The 22500-nt window shown below is 42.5% G+C and overlaps 1 protein-coding gene across 2 annotated transcripts in view; it reads left to right on the top strand.

Annotated features, from left to right (window-relative positions):
• Positions 1–22500, top strand: part of otofa (otoferlin a) — a 147157-nt gene that overhangs the window by 83686 nt on the left and 40971 nt on the right. For both annotated transcript variants that reach the window (XM_076273067.1, XM_076273066.1), the window contains exons 6-17: positions 2243–2316; positions 2814–2940; positions 6153–6207; positions 9530–9661; positions 11432–11494; positions 12005–12089; positions 12410–12569; positions 13186–13372; positions 14019–14205; positions 16252–16475; positions 21452–21560; positions 21987–22185. In XM_076273067.1, the coding sequence (XP_076129182.1) occupies positions 2243–2316; positions 2814–2940; positions 6153–6207; positions 9530–9661; positions 11432–11494; positions 12005–12089; positions 12410–12569; positions 13186–13372; positions 14019–14205; positions 16252–16475; positions 21452–21560; positions 21987–22185 (1602 nt within the window). The remainder of the gene's footprint in view (positions 1–2242; positions 2317–2813; positions 2941–6152; positions 6208–9529; positions 9662–11431; positions 11495–12004; positions 12090–12409; positions 12570–13185; positions 13373–14018; positions 14206–16251; positions 16476–21451; positions 21561–21986; positions 22186–22500) is intronic.

The raw sequence follows: 22500 nt of genomic DNA, 5'->3' as shown, positions 1-22500 counted from the left end.
TTTGTCTAAAGAGTTGACCAAGTCTTACACTTATCATACAAATGTTTCAGCTGGATATCTCATATTGTTCATGAGATATGCCTTTTCAATCATGAAGAGAAAATTGTGACAAAAAACAGCATTTCATTTATAGCCTGCCTTTTGTGTTGACACTTTTGTATGATGAAACGATGGTAGACACTTAAGACAACGATGAGCAAAAATCAGAGACCATGTTGTCAAACCTGTTTGAACTGATATGAAATTTTGTAAGTCATTTAATGTTCTGAAAGTAGCTAATGTTAGGTGTGTATCTTGCAGTACTGTTATACTCATAAGTTTTTGTCTTAGAATTATGGCCACAGTATCCTGTTTTTTTAGAGCTATGTTGTTTGTTTTGATTGATGTCATGTTGCAGTGTCCAAATGCTTAAATCAGGAGCAGTTATTCTTTTCAAGTGATCTGCACACTTTCTGTCAGTGTTTTTGACTTCCTGAGTTATCCTGAGTTCAAAGTAATGAGACACCCCACAGACTTTTCCCCTCGTTTTTGAGAAGCTTACGGAGGGGGTCGAACAGAATGATTGAGCCAAGCAAAAATCCTTTCATCCTCTCTCAGACACGGACTCACATCCGCGGCCAGTTGGACCGCCCTGTGCGTTATGATGAATAATTAACGGCGCTCATTTGTCGGCGCGCTCGATGACGCCAGCCTGGCTTTGTGCGGGCACTGATATCTGATCCATATAATATCCGCGGCGTCACAGGAACCCGGGGGCCACTGTGTGCCAGGGGTCCTGAAGTGAGACGGACTGACCGTCCTGCCATGATGCTTATCACAGCCTTTTTCCATCCAGACAGATAGAAACAGAGAGAGACTGAGAGAGAGCGATATGAAAGAATAGGAAGATCAGGGGTGATGTGTGGACCTAGTGTTCCTACTAAGTTTATATTTACATCTATATATTTCATATGTATATTTATTTGCTTATTTATCTGTAGCCAGAGTCGTAGATTATTTCCCTCCATTTCCTTTGTGACATTTCACCTGTAACAACCTAGGAACCAATCAGATGACAGAGCTAGAGAGAGTATACTGTACATAGATATGGATTATCCTGAGGAATATGTGCAAATATGGATTCAGAGGTCTTGTTGAAAGATATGAGGAATTTGTTGGCCTTTGTATTTTAACTACATGGTTTTAGGGTGTGACTTTGACACTAGTGCTGATATGAAGGCAAGCTAATGCATATGTTATTAACTGCCAATAAACGTCATCAACAATTCTGTTACACCATAAATCATACAAACAGTTATGGTCTAAAGAATTGCTTACGTTGAAAGGATAATCTAGAATTAACTTTTCTAAGAGCCAGGTTTTATCTTTGCCTTGTGAACCAGTGCATTTTGGGTAATAATGGACATCTTGGAGAGGGTCTGCTTGCTCCTACCGGTCAGCCGTTTTCCAGAGTAATTGTGCTGAAGCATTATGACTCACCTGGGTGGTGTAAAATCCTACCAGGGTCTAAAGTGTGCTTCAGCTCTAAGTGGATATTTGAGTGCTGCTACTCACTTTGTTCCCTGGAGAAGAAGGAGGGCTTGCTGTAAAATGGTGCTTTAATGATGCCTGAACATTTGTTGCACCCTTAAGGGCGTACCTTCAGTAAAATGAGATTTGATTTGGGCGAGAGAATGCTGTCCTCTCTATAGAAAAGAGGGAGAGCTTTTCTGAAAGAGATGGTCTGGATGCACTCCTGATCTATAGGGAGGAAGACAATTTGCAGTAACCTGTTGGGGTACAAGTCTAGTGTCCTCTCCAGAGAAGGAGAAAGCTGAAAACTGTGATTTTTAGCCGTGCTCAAATATACAACTGATTGAGAGAAACACCAGCCTTGCGATGAATTGACATTTCAGTAATTTTGTGGGAATGTTTGGCCACCTCTCCAGAGAATTGGAGAGGTTTGCTGTGAATTGGAATTTGAGAGGAGAGGAAGGTAGAGCTGGCTGAAAGTGCTTATTTGAACAGCGTCTGAATGAATGTGTAGAAACAGAGGAGGGACGGGGACGGATTGCTGCAAAGTCTGATTTGAACAGTGTAGTGTTTACATGCACCTATAGGGAAGAGGAAAGGTGTCAGGCCTTACCCCTTCCCCACCTTTATAGAGGTGTGTAAATGTGTGTGTTTGCTAGAATTGTGATCTGACAAAGGTGTGTGTGTGTGTGTGTGTGTGTGTGTGTGTGTGTGTGTGTGTGTGTTCCAGAGCAGGGAAAGGTGTCTTCTCTGCCATGAAGCTCGGGAAAACTCGCATCTCCAAAGATGACCACAAGAGAGCAGGTAATCCCATGGTCTTATACTTTCATCTACATAAACATTTATTCATCTGGCAGACGCTTTTTTCCAAACAGACTTAAATGAGCCTCGGGGGGTGGCTCAGGAAGCAGAGTTTTCTGGAGGGTAAGAGAGCTTTGGAGAGCAAGAGAGCTTCTCAGTTTGAAGCCTAGGGGGTCTGCTCTCTTCAACAGATTGGCCTCCCCCCAAGATCCTTGGTCTTTAGGAAGGTATTGCTGGGTTGTACAGCAAGAATTATGCACGTCCATCTCAAAACTTAGTGATGGAACCACCATGCATGGAGTGCAAAAGTAGATACATTCATAAGATAAACTATTTTGAAACTCATATTTGAGATATAAAAGGTATTTTTATAACATTTTGTCTTTCTTTTTAACCATTGTGTTTAATGTAAGTCTTAAACTGACTTTTCTGAATTTCCTGGCAAAGCCCTATCGCAATTTGATGCTTGTTGTTAAGTTACTATTTCGGTTCCTGCGTAGACGATGCTCCTGTCCTGGAGACAGAGGACCTGGATCGCAAGGCCATGCGCCTGGGCGGTATCCTCGACCCCGACACCATCTCCCTCGCCTCTGTTACTGCGGTAACCACCAACGTCTCCAACAAAAGGTCAGCAGCCTTCTTCAGATGCAGATAATTTAATGATTTTTATGGGATGCATTGTAAGGTTAAAATGCCTATTACATATTTTTTCAGTCGCTAACAAGCGTTACCAGTTGTCACATTTCTCTCTAAACATCTCACAACTCTAAACACAATTAGCACAGCATCTGTCGGTAACACTTTATAATAACTACACACAGTTCATCATTTATTAAGCCTTTGTTACTTATTAGTTAATGGTTTGTTCATCATTAGTAATTTCTAATTTATCATCAGTAAAACATTTGTTCACACAGTTATAAATAGTTTGTTCATAGTAAATAAGCATATATATAAAATATGTTCATACATTATTGTTAATACTTAATAAATGATGCAATAATATGTTTTTGATTAAGTAATATTTCCATTATTTAACAGTTGTTACATACACATGCACTAATGATGAGTTAAGGTGAGGATACATATTTTATAAACCACTTCCTAATACTATAATTCATAATTAACTCAGGAGTTACAAGTGGTTAGTTAATGATATTTTGTGAGCTCATCTAAAGTGAGGACGTTTTATGCCTTGCAACACATTTACAAATGAGTTATAAAGTTTACACTTGGATTTATTAATTTAGCCAACACTTTCACCTAAAGCGACTTACACATGTCAATGAAATTAAAGGGCAAGGTGGACGCCGGGGTTTGAACCCCCAACTTTATGGGTTACTGCATGTTAACCCAGCTCCCTATCCACTACACTACCTCTGCCCAGTGGTATTACAACAGTCAATTCAAAAATATAATATAGATATGCATGTTTACTATGAGCAAACCATTTTTAACTGTGTGTAAACATGATTTACAAATGATAATTAATGTAGGAATAATGCTTTACAAATGAAGAATACAGCATTTAATAATAGTTTACAGATGTTTAATAACAGTGTGTAGTAGAAGAAAACAGAAACTCTTGCATAGTTGTAGGGGTTTCTATCTGGGCCAAGGTAGTGTAGTGGATAAGGAGCAGGTCTAGCATGCAGTAGCCTGAAAAGTTGGGGGTTCGATTCCCGGCGGTCACTGTTATGTCAATGGCCTTCAATTTAATTGACATGTGTACGTCGCTTGTCTGCTAAATGAATGAATGTGAATGTAATCTTTACAACTCATTTCAAAATGTGTTGCAAGGCATAAAAAGTCCTCACTTTAGATAAGCTCACAACATATCATTAACTAACCACTTGTAACTCCTGAGTTAATCATGAATTATAGTATTAGGAAGTGGTTTATAAAATATGTATCCTCACCCTAACTAATCATTAGTGCATGTGTATGTAACAACTGTTAAATAATGGAAATATTACTTAATCAACAAAATATTATTGCAACATTTATTAAGTATTAACAATAATTCATAAACATATTTTAGATATAGGCTTATTTACTATGAACAAACCATTTATAACTGTGTGTACAAATACTTTATTTATAAGAATTAACATAGGAACAATGCTTTACAAATGATGAACAAAGCATTTTGTAATAGTTTGCAACTGGTTTATAATAAGAAAATGATTTCATTTTAAGTGGTTGTTTCATTACTTATTAAGTATAAATCATGTACTTACAAACATATTTTTTGGATAGGCTTATAAACCATTTATAATTGTGTGAACAAATGCTTTACTGATGATAAATTATGTATGAACAAGAAATTACTAATGATGAAGAAACCATTAACTAATAAGTAACAAAGGCTTAATAAATGATGAATTGTGTGTAGTTATTATAAAGTGTTACCCATCTGTCTTTTGTGGCCATACCATTCATACATTTGATGTCATTTTCACATAATATGCAGTCAGTGAACACATTTCCACAATGCTTACATTTTCTTTACAAACAAGCTATACCTCCCAACAAAATTATGGATTGTTTTTGCAGTATTTATGAATGTTAACACACAACATCCCACAATAGCAAAAACAATATTCCAAACCTTAGATACAGTATAAAAAACTCTGCTTCTGCTCTGCTTCTGCTACCAAGCGGTTTTATCCCATCGCCTTGGATACTTGGATCAAATACGATGTTTATAAAAACATGTGTCCTAACCCTGAAGATCGCAGAGATTAGATACAGTAGTTTTGTTCTTTTTTTAGTTCCCCCCCCCCCCTTTTTATCTGGGCTTTTTGATTTTGATTTTTGTTCGGAATGCTCTTAATGTGTGTTTCATGGATATTTTGTTCCCTGTAAGCAATACTCTAAACTTTTTCTGCTCTATCATACTGTAAACAGTATTTCTACTGAACCTCCTGTAGTAAACAGTAAAGGAAAAAAAATATTTGCTTTTTACTGGAATGCTTTTGAATGTGAACATTACATGTGGACATACAGTTCCCAACCACAAATGCAAATACCTGTAAAACTGAAACATAAAAGTCTATGCAGTTTTTGTAATGTCAACAATAGCCAGTATTTTGAAACCTGGTGTACTTTGATTGACTGCATGTTCCTTGTGAAGTGAAAACAAGTGTTATTCTTTGACAGAATAATTTCATTTTGAGTCAGATTTCCAGTAGTTTGGTAAAGTTAGTGTGTGCAGAGAAAGATGTGTTAGTATATACTGTATTCAACAAAATGTGTTTTTGAGATGAACATTATCCATTTGGCCAATTGTGTTTTGTAGGTGTGAGTCTGTGTTAAGAGTTTAGAAAAAGTATCTAAAGTATGGGTAAGCGCATCAGAGCATCAGAACCTGATTCTCTGTGAAAATGAGGCTATATAAAGTATCTGCTTCTATGATGGTTGTGATAATTACTGTTTCTCTACTGAGCTGAACTCTGTCCCGGGAGCCCCTTGCTGCTCCCTGTTGTAAACACACAGTAGAGCACAGTTTATTCAGAGGCAACTCAAGCTCTGTGTTTGTTAATGTGTGTGTTTGGTATGTGGTAAACCATGTATTTGTTAGTGTGTGTGTTTCATATGTGGTGAACTATGTGTTTGTTAATGTGTATGTTTGGTATGTCTGTGTTTGTTAATGTGTGTGTTTGGTATGTCTGTGTTTGTTAATGTGTGTGTTTGGTATGTCTGTGTTTGTTAATGTGTGTGTTTGGTATGTCTGTGTTTGTTAATGTGTGTGTTTGGTATGTTTGTGTTTGTTAATGTGTGTTTGGCAGATGGTAAACTGTGTGTTTATTAATGAGTATAATTCCCATCTCTCACAGGTCAAAGCCTGACATTAAGATGGAGCCCATTTCTGGTAGACCGGTGGATTATCAGGTATTGTGGACATCCTTAAGTCCCAGTGGTCATTGCATTTGTAGGTCTATGTAGATACTTTTTGTTGTTATTCCAGGGTGCGATTTGTGTAAAAACCAGAGGGGGGGATGATTTTGAATAAGTTTGTACCCCCCCCCCCCCCCCCCCCCCCCACCCAAAAAAAAAAAAAAAAAAAATGAACGAACGATTCACAGCCTAGTAATGTCATGGCTAATAATACCCTAGGCCTATATTATTTTTGCCACCTTTGTAACATTTTAGTTTTAGTTTACCTTGGTGTATGACTTAAAACAGCGAGTGTGCTTGGTATGATGATCAGCTCCTCTAATGCAGGGTAGGACTACGTTTTGACAAGCATACAAATTCACCTTGTTCTTGCCCCATCTGAAATGACTTCTCTACTTTTGCTGCCTCCATCCTTTCTGTATTTGTTGTGTAAAAAACGTTGTATATTATGGCACTAAAGTCTTAAGTTAGTGAATTGGCTAACAGAGTTGGTAACCAAATAGCCTACACATTGCGCTACACGCTGCGTAGGCTACGTGCATTCTCTCTCCTGCTGATTTGCGTTCAGTAGCCAAGTGCGTAATATTGCAAAAGTTGAAAAAATAAATGTGTTTATTGTAGCCTACAGAAAATAAATAGCCTATCATACTGTCAGTTAATTGCCTACAGTGAAGTGAAGAGTTTGGAGAGTAAAGTTATAGGGCAACTTGAAGTTTTATGAAAATAATTTAGACCAGAACATAAAGACCATGAAGCTTCTATTTCTTGCAGCTGTTAAAACACCCGCTAGATAGTTTAAATACCCACCAACATACGTTTTTGCAGTACAGATTATTTCTAAAAGTTATTTGTCTAGTACTGGCTGATTTATCAAACGAGTGCTTTCTCGTGTTTCGGTAGAGAGCCATTGAATAAGCGATGCCAAGCAATTTCTGTAACACTTTTTGTGACATTCAGCAAATATCTCCTCATTTAATGTAAGTTCCTTCGGACAATAGGCCTACTGTACGTTCTACTCTATGTGCAGTTGTCCTCCATCTCAGTTGCATCAGTTTTCTAATTTTGAAGGTTCTAAAACATTATTATGCTTCACTGAATCCTTCTCGTTTTCTTTCATTTGTCCAGCTAACTTTTCCATTGAACCTAGCTATTTATGATGGATTACACACTCGACATTCTGAAATGTCCTGCACGATCAAGGCCAAATTAAGTTATCACGCAGCCACTGTGTCAGCAGCATCAGTGCTGACGGTGACGGTGCGTTTCTGTTCTGATTATTATGTAGGCTAGCCTACTAGACTGTTCTAACGTTGCAGCGCTTTACTTATATGAAGTAGCATTAATCAATATGAGGGGCAGAGGGGGATAAATGTTGTCCCCCCCGACGATAAAAATAATTTAGCAGAGGTAGGGATAGGAAAACCAGAGGGTGGGAAATCCTCACCATCCCCCCTACAAATCGCACCCTGGTTATTACTATCTTATTGTCATCCATACACCATTACTGTAAGTACAAACATTTCATTTGTAAACAACAGCCCATCATTGGCAGTACCGCAAAAGCAGAGGCAACCTTCCCTTCCCATCTGAAGACGCTCTGCTTTGTCCTGTCTGAAGTTTTATCTTCAGAGCCTTTAGTTCTGCACTGAAGAGCGCACCCCGGAAACTCCCTTGAATATTCTGAGTGCGTTATTCTGTGTCTTTGATGTACGCTGCTGTCACAGTCATTTGCGACAGCAGAGAGGAGAGGCTTGGTATGCAGGGTTCAACACTCATCTTATATAATTCTGCCCTCGTCTATTCACGCACGCACGCACGCACGCACGCACGCACGCACACTCACACACACACACACACACACACACACACACACACACACACACACACACGCACACACACACACACACACACACGCACGCACACACACACACACACACACACACACACACACACACACTCACACACACACACACACACAAACACAGGCTTTCCCCGTCCACTGACGTCTGGCTATATGTGTCAACCTGTCCCAGTGGGCCCAAAGAGTCACACATTACTGCAGACACCACCCGCAACATCACTCGCGCACACACACATACACACACATACACACACACACACACAGGCGGTTGGGAATGACTGAAATGTCTCTGTGTGGGCTTTTGAAAGCACAGTTGCCTTTGGCTTCCATTTCTTCCTCCTCCTCCTCCTCCTTTTCTTCTCCTTGTTCTTCCTCCTCCTCGACTACTTCTGTCCAATTAGTCTTGGTCCACTTTAATTCTTTCTTCTGCTTCTTGCTTGTCCTCTTCCCTCCTCCTCCTCTTCCTCCTCCTCCTTCTCCTCCTCTTATTCCTCCTCCTCCTCCTCCTCCTCTCCTCTCCCTCATCTGAAGCACACGCTCACTGCGGTGTTTCGTAAGTCAGCCTGATTTGCAAACATGAGTGCCAGTGCACATTCATGTGTCTGAGGGACATGCTGGCTTCCGCTGTCTGCGTGAGATCCCCACACCTCTGCTGAACCTGTCCAACTCCCACAACAGCAGAGGAGGTGTCTACTGCCTGCTGCACTGCCCATCTCCCAAAACAGCAGCCGCAGAAGGATAGCCTGGCACAACCCGCTTGCATGGTTTATCTCAGCTAATTGTCTTTCACTGAGATATCAGTCTGGGTACACTCAATGTATCAACGTTTCCCTCAGGCACCAGTATGATGAATCAATTAGAGACCAGAGGGGTTAACGTTACAGTTTCAAGATTGAAAGTGGTACTGGTAGAGCTAAAGGAAACTATTAAAACGATAGTAGCAACACCAGCAAGCATCATGGAACTTTAGCCGGTACATTTATACAGGAAATGTAATTACATTGTTTCCTTACTGGCAATGCGGTTTATTATCAGTTTGCAAAGGTAAGGGGTTAGAAGTATCTGACCAATGTGATTGGTTATCCTGGACCAATGGTTTCAAAGTTAATGCAAAGTCTATGTCCATTAGGATGTTACGATCAGAAACATTCTGGATGTGTTCCCAGACCCTATTCAGGAAGTGAATGCGTTTGATGATACCAGGCTAGCAGAGAAGGTGTCAGGCATAGCAATTAAACGACTATGCAGGGATTGGTGTAGACATGCTCTGTTAGCACTGTTTCTTATATACAGATGTGTGTTAGGCCTCAGGGACCCAGGGGGATTCTGGGTTAGCAAGGGGAAGAGGGTCAGGGTTGTGTGAGCATCATGGTATATGTTGTCTTGTTTACTGATGTTTGTGTTTACTGTTGTTACTCTCTACTTGAGTTTCTTCTCTCTCTTCTCCTCTCCCAGATCAGTGTGACAGTAATCGAGGCGCGTCAGCTTGTGGGGTTGAACATGGACCCTGTGGTGTGTGTCGAGATTGGAGACGACAAGAAGTACACGTCCATGAAGGAGTCCACCAACTGCCCCTACTACAACGAGGTGAGCTAGCTAACTGCCCCTACCACAACAAGGTGAGAAATCACTAACTGCCCTTACTACAACAAGGTGAGAAATTACTAACTGCCCTTAGTTCTCATACCCCCCCCCCCCCCCATGCTACTATGTGAAATGTCACTACTTGCCCCTACTTCAGTCAGGAGAGACCAGCTACTTCCCCAAAAATGTCTGTCCACAGTGGGTTAAGAGCTCCTCTTAGAACTCGTGGCACTGTATCATTCCATACCGTTCCAAACTCGTAGAGCAGCATCCTTCCCTTTGTCTCATTCCCCTGCATCCCTTTAGTGTCAAGGCCTGTTGTTCTCCTCACTCCAGTAAGTTCAGCAAAGCCCATCTCCCTACAGCCTCTGCTGGAGTGGGGGAGTAAAGCGTTGACTGTTGTCAGTATTAATGGGCTGACCTGTTGCCCAGTGTGTGGAGTGAGTGGGTAACAGCTCCCCACAGACTACCCCGCCCCCCACACACACACACACACACACACACACACACGCACACACACACACAAACACACACACACACACACACACACACACACACGCGCGCGCACGCACGCACACACACACACACACACACTCTCACACCCAGAGCTGAGAAGAGCTCATTCCTCAGTGTAATGAACTCAATTAAACTGATCAAGCCAAACCATTCTTCGAGAGGAGGTTGGGCACAAGATCAAACTGCTTCATCTATCAGGGTCAGAGTGCTAATCCCTCAGGATGCAACAGATCCAAAATGGTGGTTCCTGATCAAACTGCATCATTTCACCAGAGCAGGCTGGGTTGTCGCACAGGCAATAGCAAAGCCAAAGCAAAGCCATAAAAGACAGTTCCTAATCAAGCTGCTTCATCTATCTTGAGGAAGCTGGCTTATCCCATAGGAAACAGTAGAGCCAAAATGGCAGCTCCTGCTCAAGCTGCCTCATTTGTTAGGAGAAGGCTGGGTTGATCCCTCAGGAAACTCCAGCCCAGGCGATGAAATGTGGAGATATGATGGGCTTTTATTGGCTAGTGCTCCTGTCTGGAATGTCCCCATGGAGAGTCATCAGAGAGAGTTTGATTGACATCCCAAGGAGTGAGAAAATCCTGCAGTTGCCAAGTCTTCAGTTTTATCCCCTTTGTTTTGCTCTCACTCGGCATCCTCTGCGTCCTCTTGGCGTCCTCAGCTTTCTGTCCTCAGGGTGCCCATTGAGAAGGCAGTTCAAACACATCTGCTCTCCTAAGCCTCGCTTCCCTCTTCCCCCTCTTCTCTGTTTCTTTCATTCTTTTTTTTCTTTCAGTTTTTTTTTCTCTCCTCGTCCACTCATTTCTCTCTGTCTTCCACTTTCTGTCCTTCTTTTTCAATCTGCCCCCTGCCCTCTCTCATCTCTCATCTCTACACCCCACACAACATTCTGCCTGTTTTCAAACTGTAATGGAGGATTCTAGGTTGGCTGCCTAGAGGCAGTGCACTGCAGTGTTTCTCCAGATCAAAATCTGAAAATCTGTCATGTCAGTGTTGTCGTGTGTGTGTGTGTGTGTGTGTGTCTGTGTGTCTGTGTGTCTGTGTGTGTGTGTCTGTGTCTGTGTCTGTGTCTGTGTGTGTGTGTGTGTGTGTGTGTGTGTGTGTGTCTGTGTGTGTTTATAGCTGCCTTGTCGAGGAGCATCACACTCCTTGTCATTTCACCCATAGTATGTAGTAGTGGGTATGAAGACAGTTACAGTGTATCAGTTATAGTAGTTAAGAGTTATATGCATCTTCTCGTCTGTGTTGCAGTATTTTGTCTTCGACTTCCATGTGCCACCAGATGTGATGTTTGACAAGATACTAAAGATCTCTGTGAGTACGCCCTGTCACACTCTATGGGTTCACACACATGCCACAACAAAGATCTCTGTGAGTTCACACTTACACCACAACAAAGATCTCTATGGGTTCACACACACACCACAACAAAGATCTCTGTGAGTACACACTTACACCACAACAAAGATCTCTGTGAGTACACACACACACCACAACAAAGATCTCTGTGAGTATACACTTACACCACAACAAAGATCTATGTGAGTACACACTAACACCGCAAAAAAAGATCTCTGTGAGTACACACTAACACTGCAACAAAGATCTCTGTGAGTTCACACTAACACACAGCCACATGTGACTGCTCCTCGCGGTTTTGTCTATCTATCTATCTATCTATCTATCTATCTATCTATCTATCTATCTATCTACAGTATCTATTTATCTCTCTATCTCTATCTCTCTATCTATCTCTCTATCTATCTTGTTGTTTTTGGTTGATGTTCTCTTGCCTGTCTCATGTGCTCTGGTCATCATCTTCAGGTGATCCACTCCAAGAACTTGCTGCGCAGTGGCACGCTGGTGGGAACCTTCAAGATGGACGTTGGCACGGTGTACTCACAGCCTGGTGGGTTGGCATGGAAACAACTATTAACGGAGAGGATTTGGTTATGGTGGAATGGTGGAATCACAAAGATGGTGGTCATGATGAGGATGATTATAAGAATTGTTTTTTATTATTATATTTAACATTGTATTATACAATTATATATTACATGGAATGATATATTATATTATATTATATGATATCATATGATATTATATTATATTATATTATATTATATTATATTATATTATATTATATTATATTATATGATATTATATTATATTATATTATATTATATTATATTATATTATATTATATTATTATGGTGCTTTCCAACACAGAGCACCAGTTTTACCATAAATGGGCAATGCTGTCTGACCCTGATGACATCACCACCGGGTGCAAAGGTTACGTGAAGTGTGACATAGCCGTGGTGGGGAAAGGAGACAACATCAAGACCCCTCACAAGGCCAATGAGACCGATGAGGATGACATCGAAGGGTAAGTCAACCAGTTAAGGAATCAATCAATCAGTCGGCCAGTCAGTCAGTCAATTAATCAACCAATCAAACAATCACCAGTCAGTCAGTCCATCAGCCAGTTCAATCAGTCAGCCACAGAGAATGTTGTGGAGTCTTTGAGCCTGCACTCTTTTTAACCAGAGAGCATTATTAGAGACCTTAACGGGCTACTGTATGTATGTTTAGACAGGTGAGGACATGCAAGTTTAGAATGGAAGCTATAACGTACAGTACTAAAGTACTGATCATTAGATTAGATTAGATTAGATTAAAGGTCTTTATTGTCCACTACTGTAGAAATTCATCTTTGGCCCCACAAACATGTAACACACACAAGCAAGACTACACAACAGGTACAACATAAAGCAGACACAAACAAAGACTACACAGCAGGTACAACAACAACAACATAATGCAAACACACACAAAGACTATACAGCAGGTACAACATATAGCACACACAAGCAAGTCTAAATCATATATTAGCCATCATCATGTTTAATAGTGTATTAGCACCTCTCTTTGCCCCATCAACTGCTTTAGTGATGGCTGCTCAGTTTCCTTACATGAACCTTTCTCTTTGACTGCCTCCCCAGGAACCTGCTCCTGCCCGAGGGGGTTCCCTCTGAGCGCCAGTGGGCCCGGTTCTACGTGAAGATCTACCGGGCCGAGGGCCTGCCCAAGATGAACACCAGCATCATGGCCAATGTCAAGAAGGCCTTCATCGGGGAGAACCGAGACCTTGTGGACCCTTACGCCCAAGTGCAGTTCTCCGGGCAGAAGGTGTGTTAGAGCGACCTGGCCACATGCAGTACACATTGGCATAGGGCATCTGATGCTTGCCCTGGCATATGTAACTGCGTCATGTTCAGCTGACTGTGTGGCTCAGCCCTGCACCTACCCAGACTCGAAACCACAACTTGCAGCACCTTGGATTGGAGGCTAGAAAGAGAGGGAGAGAGGTTATTGTTATTGTTATAGTTATGTATATTTATATTTAACACTTTTATTAACCCTTAAAGGTGTACTATCACACCGGTGTGACAGGAATGTTGGAAAGTGAACGTTCTAAAGAATATCTGGGTTCATTGAATTCAACATAGAATTTTAGAACCTTGAATTGTTGCGGAACGGAATCGTAGGTCAGAATGTTTAAAAACCCACACCTTTAAGTGAAATTAATGAAATAGTGCAGCAACAAATCAAAACAGCTAAGATACACAGGGGAGTACCTCACCTTTTTCTCCAATAGCATTTCTCTCTGGAAATATAGTTGTAGTAGCTTGACAGGTTTTCTGAAACAGAATATGCTAATTCAAAATGGCGATGTATTGAGTTGTATCTTGTTATTAATGGTGAGAATGAGTTGTTATGGTTTCTCCATTCATGCAAACAACCGTACCATGTGTTTCTGTTTTTACATTTGTAGGGAAAGACATCTGTTCAGAAGAGCAGCTACGAGCCCATTTGGAACGAGCAGATCATCTTCACAGAGATGTTCCCACCATTGTGCAAACGCATCAAGGTCCAGATTCGAGACTCGGACAAAGTCAATGACGTGGCCATAGGAACGCATTTCATTGACCTGCGTAAGATCGCCAACGACGGAGACAAGGGTAAAGATATCTATTTATCTATCACTTTATATGGGCCTTGCCTGCACTGTGATCCCCCCACCTGACCCGACCCGCATTGCCAGCTGTGAAACCAGAGACATCAAAGGGTGTAATTGTTGTATTGATTAAACTTCCTGTCTGGAGATTTAATTTCACACTCAGATGCAGTTACATTATCTTCCGTACAGCCTTTAGCGTGGTGTGTGTGTGTCAATATCCGCTTGTTTTACTCGCATGACTCACAGGGGAAGCTTTTATTTAGTGCTTGTCCTGTGGGAGTGAAAAGGAAACTTAATTATGTGCGATTGGAAAAGCAAGACTGATGAGGAATGGAGACAACCTGAGGGCAACGTGGAAGTCCAAACATCTGTGTATCCGTGTTAGTGTGGTCAGTACTAGTGATGCCTCAATAAGTCACTTTAGCCCATATGTTGAATTGAGAATCCATCCAGTGCTGTGGAGTTAAATCCGTGCTATGGTCCAGCTAGGATTAGAAAGTCAGAACGACAAGTCCTGACACGTAGCTGTAACGTTATAGTGTGCTAACGTCCACAACCCAACAGTATTCTAACAGTATTCTATTCTAGTATGCTAACCTCCACAACCCAACAGTATTCTAACAATACTCTATTGTAGTGTGCTAACCTCCACAACCCAACAGTATTCTAATAGTACTCTATTCTAGTCATTCAGGTGCTGTTCAATGATGTGAATCTTAAATGAGCAATAGCAAGATGTCATATGGACCTAGATCATAATGCTTCAAGTGGGATTTGAAATCTCAACCTAAGGATCATCTGTACAAGGCATTATCCCATTGAGCCACAGACAATCCAAAACTTTGGCAAGTCACATTCACATGGTGAAAATGTGTATTGGGAAGCACATAACATCAAGAAAAATCAAAAGCCCAAATTTCACAATAGAATGTAGGCCTTTCCTAAAAGAGTGCACTTGAAAAATTGTTGACATTCTGAGGAAATTAAACATTTGTAGTCAAGAACACTAATGGAAGAAATATAAATGTGACAGAGGTTAATGATGAAGGAAAAATGGTTAACAAAGAAGTTCCCCTTAATGCCATACTGTGTCTCAGCAATTCTTGGAAACTGATGAGCGTGAATGTTGATTGCCTGATGTCATTCAGGTCCTGTGAAACTTTTTATGATATTTGGCTTTTCTCTGAAATTGTGGCAAAAGTAAACATTTTTTTAAAGCATAAAACCAGGGCCAAAAAGATGCATCTGAGTTGAGAGATTAATATTATGAAAGAATTTTGAGTCTAGGTCAATCTGGTAAGGAGAAATAAGCATAATTAATTGCCAATAGCGCCACCTTTGGGTGCAGTACCCCACATTTTTTCTGCAAGTTTTGGAGTTACGGTTTAGGCTGCAGTATGACTTTTACAGAATTTTTGCGAAAAATGCAGCAACGGTACAGAAACAATAGGGTCCTGCATCTGCACTGCTCGGACCCCTACATATTGCAAATACTGTTTGCATTTGGTAGCCATGGAGAAAATGTTCCATGTTTAGCCTCTTCCCTTACCTCTGAGTCTCCCTGTGTGGATTTACTGATGCCATGAAGGTCCTTTAGACTTATCTGTTTAGGGTTTAAAACACATGTTCCTTCATGCTCCTTACAGGAAGTCTCATCTTAAAGGAACTCTAGCTATAGCTAGCCTATAGCCTAAAAGGAGCCATAGGATAACTGGAACAACGACTTCCAGTGAATTATACTAAGCTAGGCTTATGGTGTCAAACTGGGTTATTGCACTCACAGAGAAGAGGAGGGTATATATCCACCTATTTAACTCTTGGGTAGACAACAAATAAGCTAATTTTCCAGAAGTTGGGGTGTTTCTTTAACTCCTCTGTGCTCCTTTAGAATACAGACCATTTTAAGTGGCTTTGTAGTCCAACACGGGTTATTTGTTTGACATGTTTGAATGCAGCGTTGAGTGTTTGTGCCGACACTATATGCCACGCAAGACAGAGAGTGGGCATCATCCAATCAGGTTCCCCTCGTGTCATCTGATCTCTGCAGGTTTCCTGCCCACCATGGGCCCAGCGTGGGTACACATGTACGGCTCAACGCGGAACTACACACTGATGGACGAGCACCAGGACCTCAACGATGGGCTGGGGGAGGGCGTGTCCTTCAGGGCCCGCCTCCTGATTGGTGTCAACGTGGAGATCCTGGACACCACCTCCCCAGAGATCATGAGCTCCACCGAAGTGCAGGTGGAACCCGTCTCCAACATCTCAGAGGTGAGGCTTCCTGTACCCCTAGCAACAGAAACCAGGAAGTGTACACACCATATTGAAACTCATCTACTGAAATACTTTTTACTTGGTAACGCTGGTTTTGAAAACACCTTGATAAATATCTTAACTTCCATAAATCTGTAGGTTGATAAAGCTATAAGGAGCTATTTTGTAAGACATCACATATGCCAACATTAGTGATTCCATCACCCAAAAAAACACCTTTCTTACTCAGTGATATCCAAATGTATGGATGCATATTTTGCATATTTAATACATCTCATTATTTTCATGTTACAGTAGATCGTAGTTACAGTAGTGTAACAATAGACTTACTTTTCAAAAGGAGCATAAAGTCAATCAATTAATTAATTGATTGATCAATTAATCAAACCATTAGGTGTTGCAGTTGACCTGTGTTTGACCATTTGACCTGATCACCCCATGTGAGTGTGCATGATGTGTTTGGCGCATTTGATCTGGTCGCCCGTACAAGCATGTGTTTGTGTCTGTGTTGTGTGTTTGTGTGTGTGTGTGTGTGTGTGTGTGTGTGTGTGTGTGCAGGCATGGATAATGTGTAAGGGCATCTGGACGGCAGAGGTGAGGAGAGACTGGGGAAATCAAATTGTGTGCCTGGAAACTAAGCCCTCATGTGGAGTGTCTGTGTTTATTGAGGGGGGTCGTATTTATGTGTGTGCGTTTGTGTGTATACAGAATGTGTGTGTGTGTGTGTCTGTGAATGGGTGTTTTATGTGACCAGACGTGTGTGTATGTGTGCATGCGTGTGTGTCTGTGTGTGCGTGCGTGTGTGGGTGCACCACCCCTTATACGTATATTTTTAAAAACCTCTCCCCCAGGCGTCTTAACTATCGCCATAACCGTGTTTTTTATGCCTGGGGACAGGATTGGCTATCAGACTCTGGCCAGTGGCAGGCTAACATTTAACGACACAAGTTTTTCGCCTCGGAGGAGGAAAGGACTCACTGGCCTGTCAGTGTGTGGACGTCTCCATCAATTGAGAGCCTGTGAAGCATGGCAGGGTGGAGAATAGAGGCCGTTAGCGCAGCTCCCGAAAGGGCTGCAGGCGTGATAAGGAGCTATTGATCAGCATGCCGTTGCAGCAGACGGACCACCGAAGCCCAGCTGGTTATTATCAGGCATTACTTTTTCTCCGGTCTCCAGGCAACCGTGTCACATGTGGCCCACTGCTTACTGTGAGCTCACAGAGATGCAGAACACAGAGAACATGGCCTACTCCAGACATGGGCCTCTGGGCTTTACCAGACCACAGAGAACACAGCCAACAGACATCGGTCTCTGGACATATACTAGTGAAATGTAGACATAATCATGTGATTAGTAGATATAGTATGGAAGGTGAAGTGTAGACATAATCATGTGATTGTTAGATGTAGTATGGATGATGAAGTGTAGACATAATCATGTGATTGGTAGATGTAGTATGGAAGGTGAAATATAGACATAATCATGTGATTAGTAGATGTAGTATGGAAGGTGAAGTATGGACATAATCATGTGATTAGTAGATGTAGTATGGAAGATAAAGTATACTGTAGACATAATCATGTGATTAGTAGATGTAGTATTGAAGGTGAAGTATGGACATAATCATGTGATTAGTAGATGTAGTATGGAAGGTGAAGTATGGACATAATCATGTTGTTGTTAAATGTTGTATTGAAAATACATGATACTGTAGATGTAAGCAGTATTCTTCTCTGAACAGAACTCCCTACTTTACTGAGGACATGAATGACAAAGTTAATCATTTTTGCAGTTTACCTCTTATTCTATGCTTGACACAGAGCATGGCATCGTTATGTAGGGGTTGGTCCATCCCACTCGTTCCTATTCTATGAAATAAATAGACACACAGACTGACACAGGCTTGTGGCTATAATGATCACAGGCGACTCCTCAGTCTCTTTATCTCTCTGGGTTTGATTTGTTCAGGCTGATCAGAGCAGGCAAATGGATAATGACAATCGCTCATCTGAAGTCCAGGCTCTTCATCATGTCTTTATTAACATAGCGCTTTGATCTTTATTTTTACTCTCTGGTTTCTTGAGTCCCACGCAGTTAATGGTTGGGTACAAAGGCAGCAGAAAAGAGGAGAAGATCCTGGAAAAGAGAGAGGGCAAGAGAGAGAGAGAGAGAGAGAGAGAGAGAGAGAGAAATGAGAGAGTGAGAGAGACGACACAGCACACAGATGAGACAGGGGGAAGAGGTGGAAGAATAAAAGAAAAAAAACACGTAAGAAGGGAGAGGTAAAAGAAAAGGGGATTGACGGATGGAGTGTATGATTGAGAAAGAGAGAGAGAAAGAGAGAGAGAAAGAGAGAGAGAAAGAGAGAGAGAAAGAGAGAGAGAAAGAGAGAGAGAAAGAGAAAGAGAGAGAGAAAGAGAGAGAGAAAGAGAGAGAGAAAGAGAAAGAGAGAGAGAAAGAGAGAGAGAGGTAGGAAAAGAGAGAGTGAGAATGAAAGAAACTTGGAGAGAGACGGAGCCACAGAGTGAGGGAGAAAGAAAGAGAGAGAGAAAGAGAGAGAGAGGTAGGAAAAGAGAGAGTGAGAATGAAAGAAACTTGGAGAGAGACGGAGCCACAGAGTGAGGGAGAAAGAAAGAGAGAGAGAAAGAGAGAGAGAGGTAGGAAAAGAGAGAGTGAGAATGAAAGAAACTTGGAGAGAGACGGAGCCACAGAGTGAGGGAGAAAGAAAGAGAGAGAGAAAGAGAGAGAGAGGGAGGAACAGAGAGAGTGAGAATGAAAGAAACTTGGAGAGAGACGGAGCCACAGAGTGAGGGAGAAAGAAAGAGAGAGAGAAAGAGAGAGAGAGGGAGGAACAGAGAGAGTGAGAATGAAAGAAACTTGGAGAGAGACGGAGCCACAGAGTGAGGGAGAAAGAAAGAGAGAGAGAAAGAGAGAGAGAGGGAGGAACAGAGAGAGTGAGAATGAAAGAAACTTGGAGAGAGACGGAGCCACAGAGTGAGGGAGAAAGAAAGAGAGAGAGAAAGAGAGAGAGAAAGAGAGAGAGAGGGAGGAACAGAGAGAGAGGCAGTAAAAGAAGGAAATAATGTGTCCTTAGTGGCCTGTGTGTTGTGTATGCGTTGCATCAGTAGCTGATCGTCTGGGTGTGTCCTTAGTGGCCTGTGTGTTGTGTATGCGTTGCATCAGTGGCTGATCGTCTGGGTGTGTCCTTAGTGGCCTGTGTGTTGTGTATGCGTTGCATCAGTAGCTGATCGTCTGGGTGTGTCCTTAGTGGCCTGTGTGTTGTGTATGCGTTGCATCAGTAGCTGATCGTCTGGGTGTGTCCTTAGTGGCCTGTGTGTTGTGTATGCGTTGCATCAGTAGCTGATCGTCTGGGTGTGTCCTTAGTGGCCTGTGTGTTGTGTATGCGTTGCATCAGTGGCTGATCGTCTGGGTGTGTCCTTAGTGGCCTGTGTGTTGTGTATGCGTTGCATCAGTGGCTGATCGTCTGGGTGTGTCCTTAGTGGCCTGTGTGTTGTGTATGCGTTGCATCAGTAGCTGATCGTCTGGGTGTGTCCTTAGTGGCCTGTGTGTTGTGTATGCGTTGCATCAGTGGCTGATCGTCTGGGTGTGTCCTTAGTGGCCTGTGTGTTGTGTATGCGTTGCATCAGTGGCTGATCGTCTGGGTGTGTCCTTAGTGGCCTGTGTGTTGTGTATGCGTTGCATCAGTGGCTGATCGTCTGGGTGTGTCCTTAGTGGCCTGTGTGTTGTGTATGCGTTGCATCAGTAGCTGATCGTCTGGGTGTGTCCTTAGTGGCCTGTGTGTTGTGTATGCGTTGCATCAGTAGCTGATCGTCTGGGTGTGTCCTTAGTGGCCTGTGTGTTGTGTATGCGTTGCATCAGTAGCTGATCGTCTGGGTGTGTCCTTAGTGGCCTGTGTGTTGTGTATGCGTTGCATCAGTAGCTGATCGTCTGGGTGTGTCCTTAGTGGCCTGTGTGTTGTGTATGCGTTGCATCAGTAGCTGATCGTCTGGGTGTGTCCTTAGTGGCCTGTGTGTTGTGTATGCGTTGCATCAGTAGCTGATCGTCTGGGTGTGTCCTTAGTGGCCTGTGTGTTGTGTATGCGTTGCATCAGTAGCTGATCGTCTGGGTGTGTCCTTAGTGGCCTGTGTGTTGTGTATGCGTTGCATCAGTAGCTGATCGTCTGGGTGTGTCCTTAGTGGCCTGTGTGTTGTGTATGCGTTGCATCAGTAGCTGATCGTCTGGGTGTGTCCTTAGTGGCCTGTGTGTTGTGTATGCGTTGCATCAGTAGCTGATCGTCTGGGTGTGTCCTTAGTGGCCTGTGTGTTGTGTATGCGTTGCATCAGTAGCTGATCGTCTGGGTGTGTCCTTAGTGGCCTGTGTGTTGTGTATGCGTTGCATCAGTGGCTGATCGTCTGGGTGTGTGAGTGTGTTTTGTCCTTGAGTGTTTTATGCCTGTGAGTGTGTTTTGTCTGAGTCTGTGTGAGTGTGTTTTAGGGGTGTTCGGCAATGAGCGATAATCCAGCAGAGCCACCTTTCCTCTTGGGGTTGGCTCAGGGATGCGACCTGGAGAGAACAGAGATGTGATGTGTGGAGCTCGGTGTGTCAAGAGATACATCCTATAAACTCTCTCAGGGAAGGGTTTTGTGGCCTAGATTACAGATGTAATGAACGTTCCACAAGCTCAGAGATGATATACACACAAACACACACAAACAAACACAAACAAACTCATGTCTTCACATTTTATATATTTCATCTGCGGGCTTGCTAACATGATTGATGATATTTGTACATTCTGCATTGCCAGTCGTGTGGAAGAGAAACTGTCTCTCTCAGATAAAGCTGTGAGTCTGGTCCACTGAGAGCCTGATTTGCTGTTTTAATCTGACCCCTTATTTCGCTCCTGTGTGTGTGTATGTGTGTGTGTGTGTGTGTGTGTGTGTGTGTGTGTGTGTTCTCTCTCTCTCCATCAGAGTGCCACTGGGAAGGTGGAGGAGTTCTTTCTCTTTGGCTCCTTTCTGGAGGCCACCATGATTGATAGGAAGATTGGAGACAAGCCAATCAGCTTTGAGGTCACAATAGGTGGGTGTGACCGCCATGAGTCTGAATAGGTTGATGGCTTCTCACATAATGGCTTTATGCAATGGCCACATTATAGGGACTGTATGTTTGATAGACACGTTTCATATATTGTGTGTTTGAGAATGCTTTGGCCAACATAAAATAACATGGCAGATATCAGCATTCCTTGTTGGGTTATGGTCACTTCACATTGCACTTCAAGGTGTAATGGCCACATCACCATCTTGAACGTGCATTTACCTCTGATACCCGTATGCTGTGTCATCCATTATCCCTTCCGTGTGTCATGATTTCTATAAGGAGACGTATAAAGACAGGACCTGAATCTGGATGGGAAGCCATAACTATAGTATCTGTTTAAGTTAATAAACAGAGGTTGCATGGGTATGTTGTATATGATCATGTGTTTTACATCCTATATGTCAGGTAACTACGGCAACCAGATTGATGGGGTGAGCAAGCCAGCGTCGTCCTCATCGGGGAAGAAGAGGCGAGAGGGCGGGCCGGAGAGCGACGAGGAGGAGTCGGAGCTCATCCAGCACTCGAGCGACGAGGAGGCAGACGACAGCGCTGACCTCGTGTCGGTGTCCTCCACGCCTGTCATGAAGCCAGTCATCACCGACAGGTCAGGGGTCAGGGGTCACCACAGGGTCGCGGCAGGTCAGGGGTCATCACAGGATTCACAGGGATGCGGCAGGTCAGGGAGAGTTCAGAGTGAAGAGGGTGCAAAGTGACAGGAAAACTACCATACACAACCATATAGCAATAACCATAGGTATTATAAGGATATGCAGAATATAATTTAGTCATTAACACTGAGCTCTAATACAGCATATAGTGTGAAGTACAGGTAGAAACATTTTTGAAATATGTTTATTAGTTTGTCATTTTGGCTGAACTGTTATATATCTGGCCCATCTGAATGTCCGTGTTACTGAAC

The sequence above is a fragment of the Alosa pseudoharengus genome, unplaced genomic scaffold (genome assembly GCF_046254945.1).
Source record: "Alosa pseudoharengus isolate Yale_2024_CS ecotype anadromous, Long Island Sound unplaced genomic scaffold, YU_APseudo_1.1 YU_APseudo_1.1_scf_7, whole genome shotgun sequence".
Taxonomy (NCBI): Eukaryota; Metazoa; Chordata; class Actinopteri; order Clupeiformes; family Clupeidae; genus Alosa; species Alosa pseudoharengus.
The sequence above is the reverse complement of the archived record's forward strand: the minus strand, read 5'-3'. Positions and strand labels throughout refer to the sequence as shown.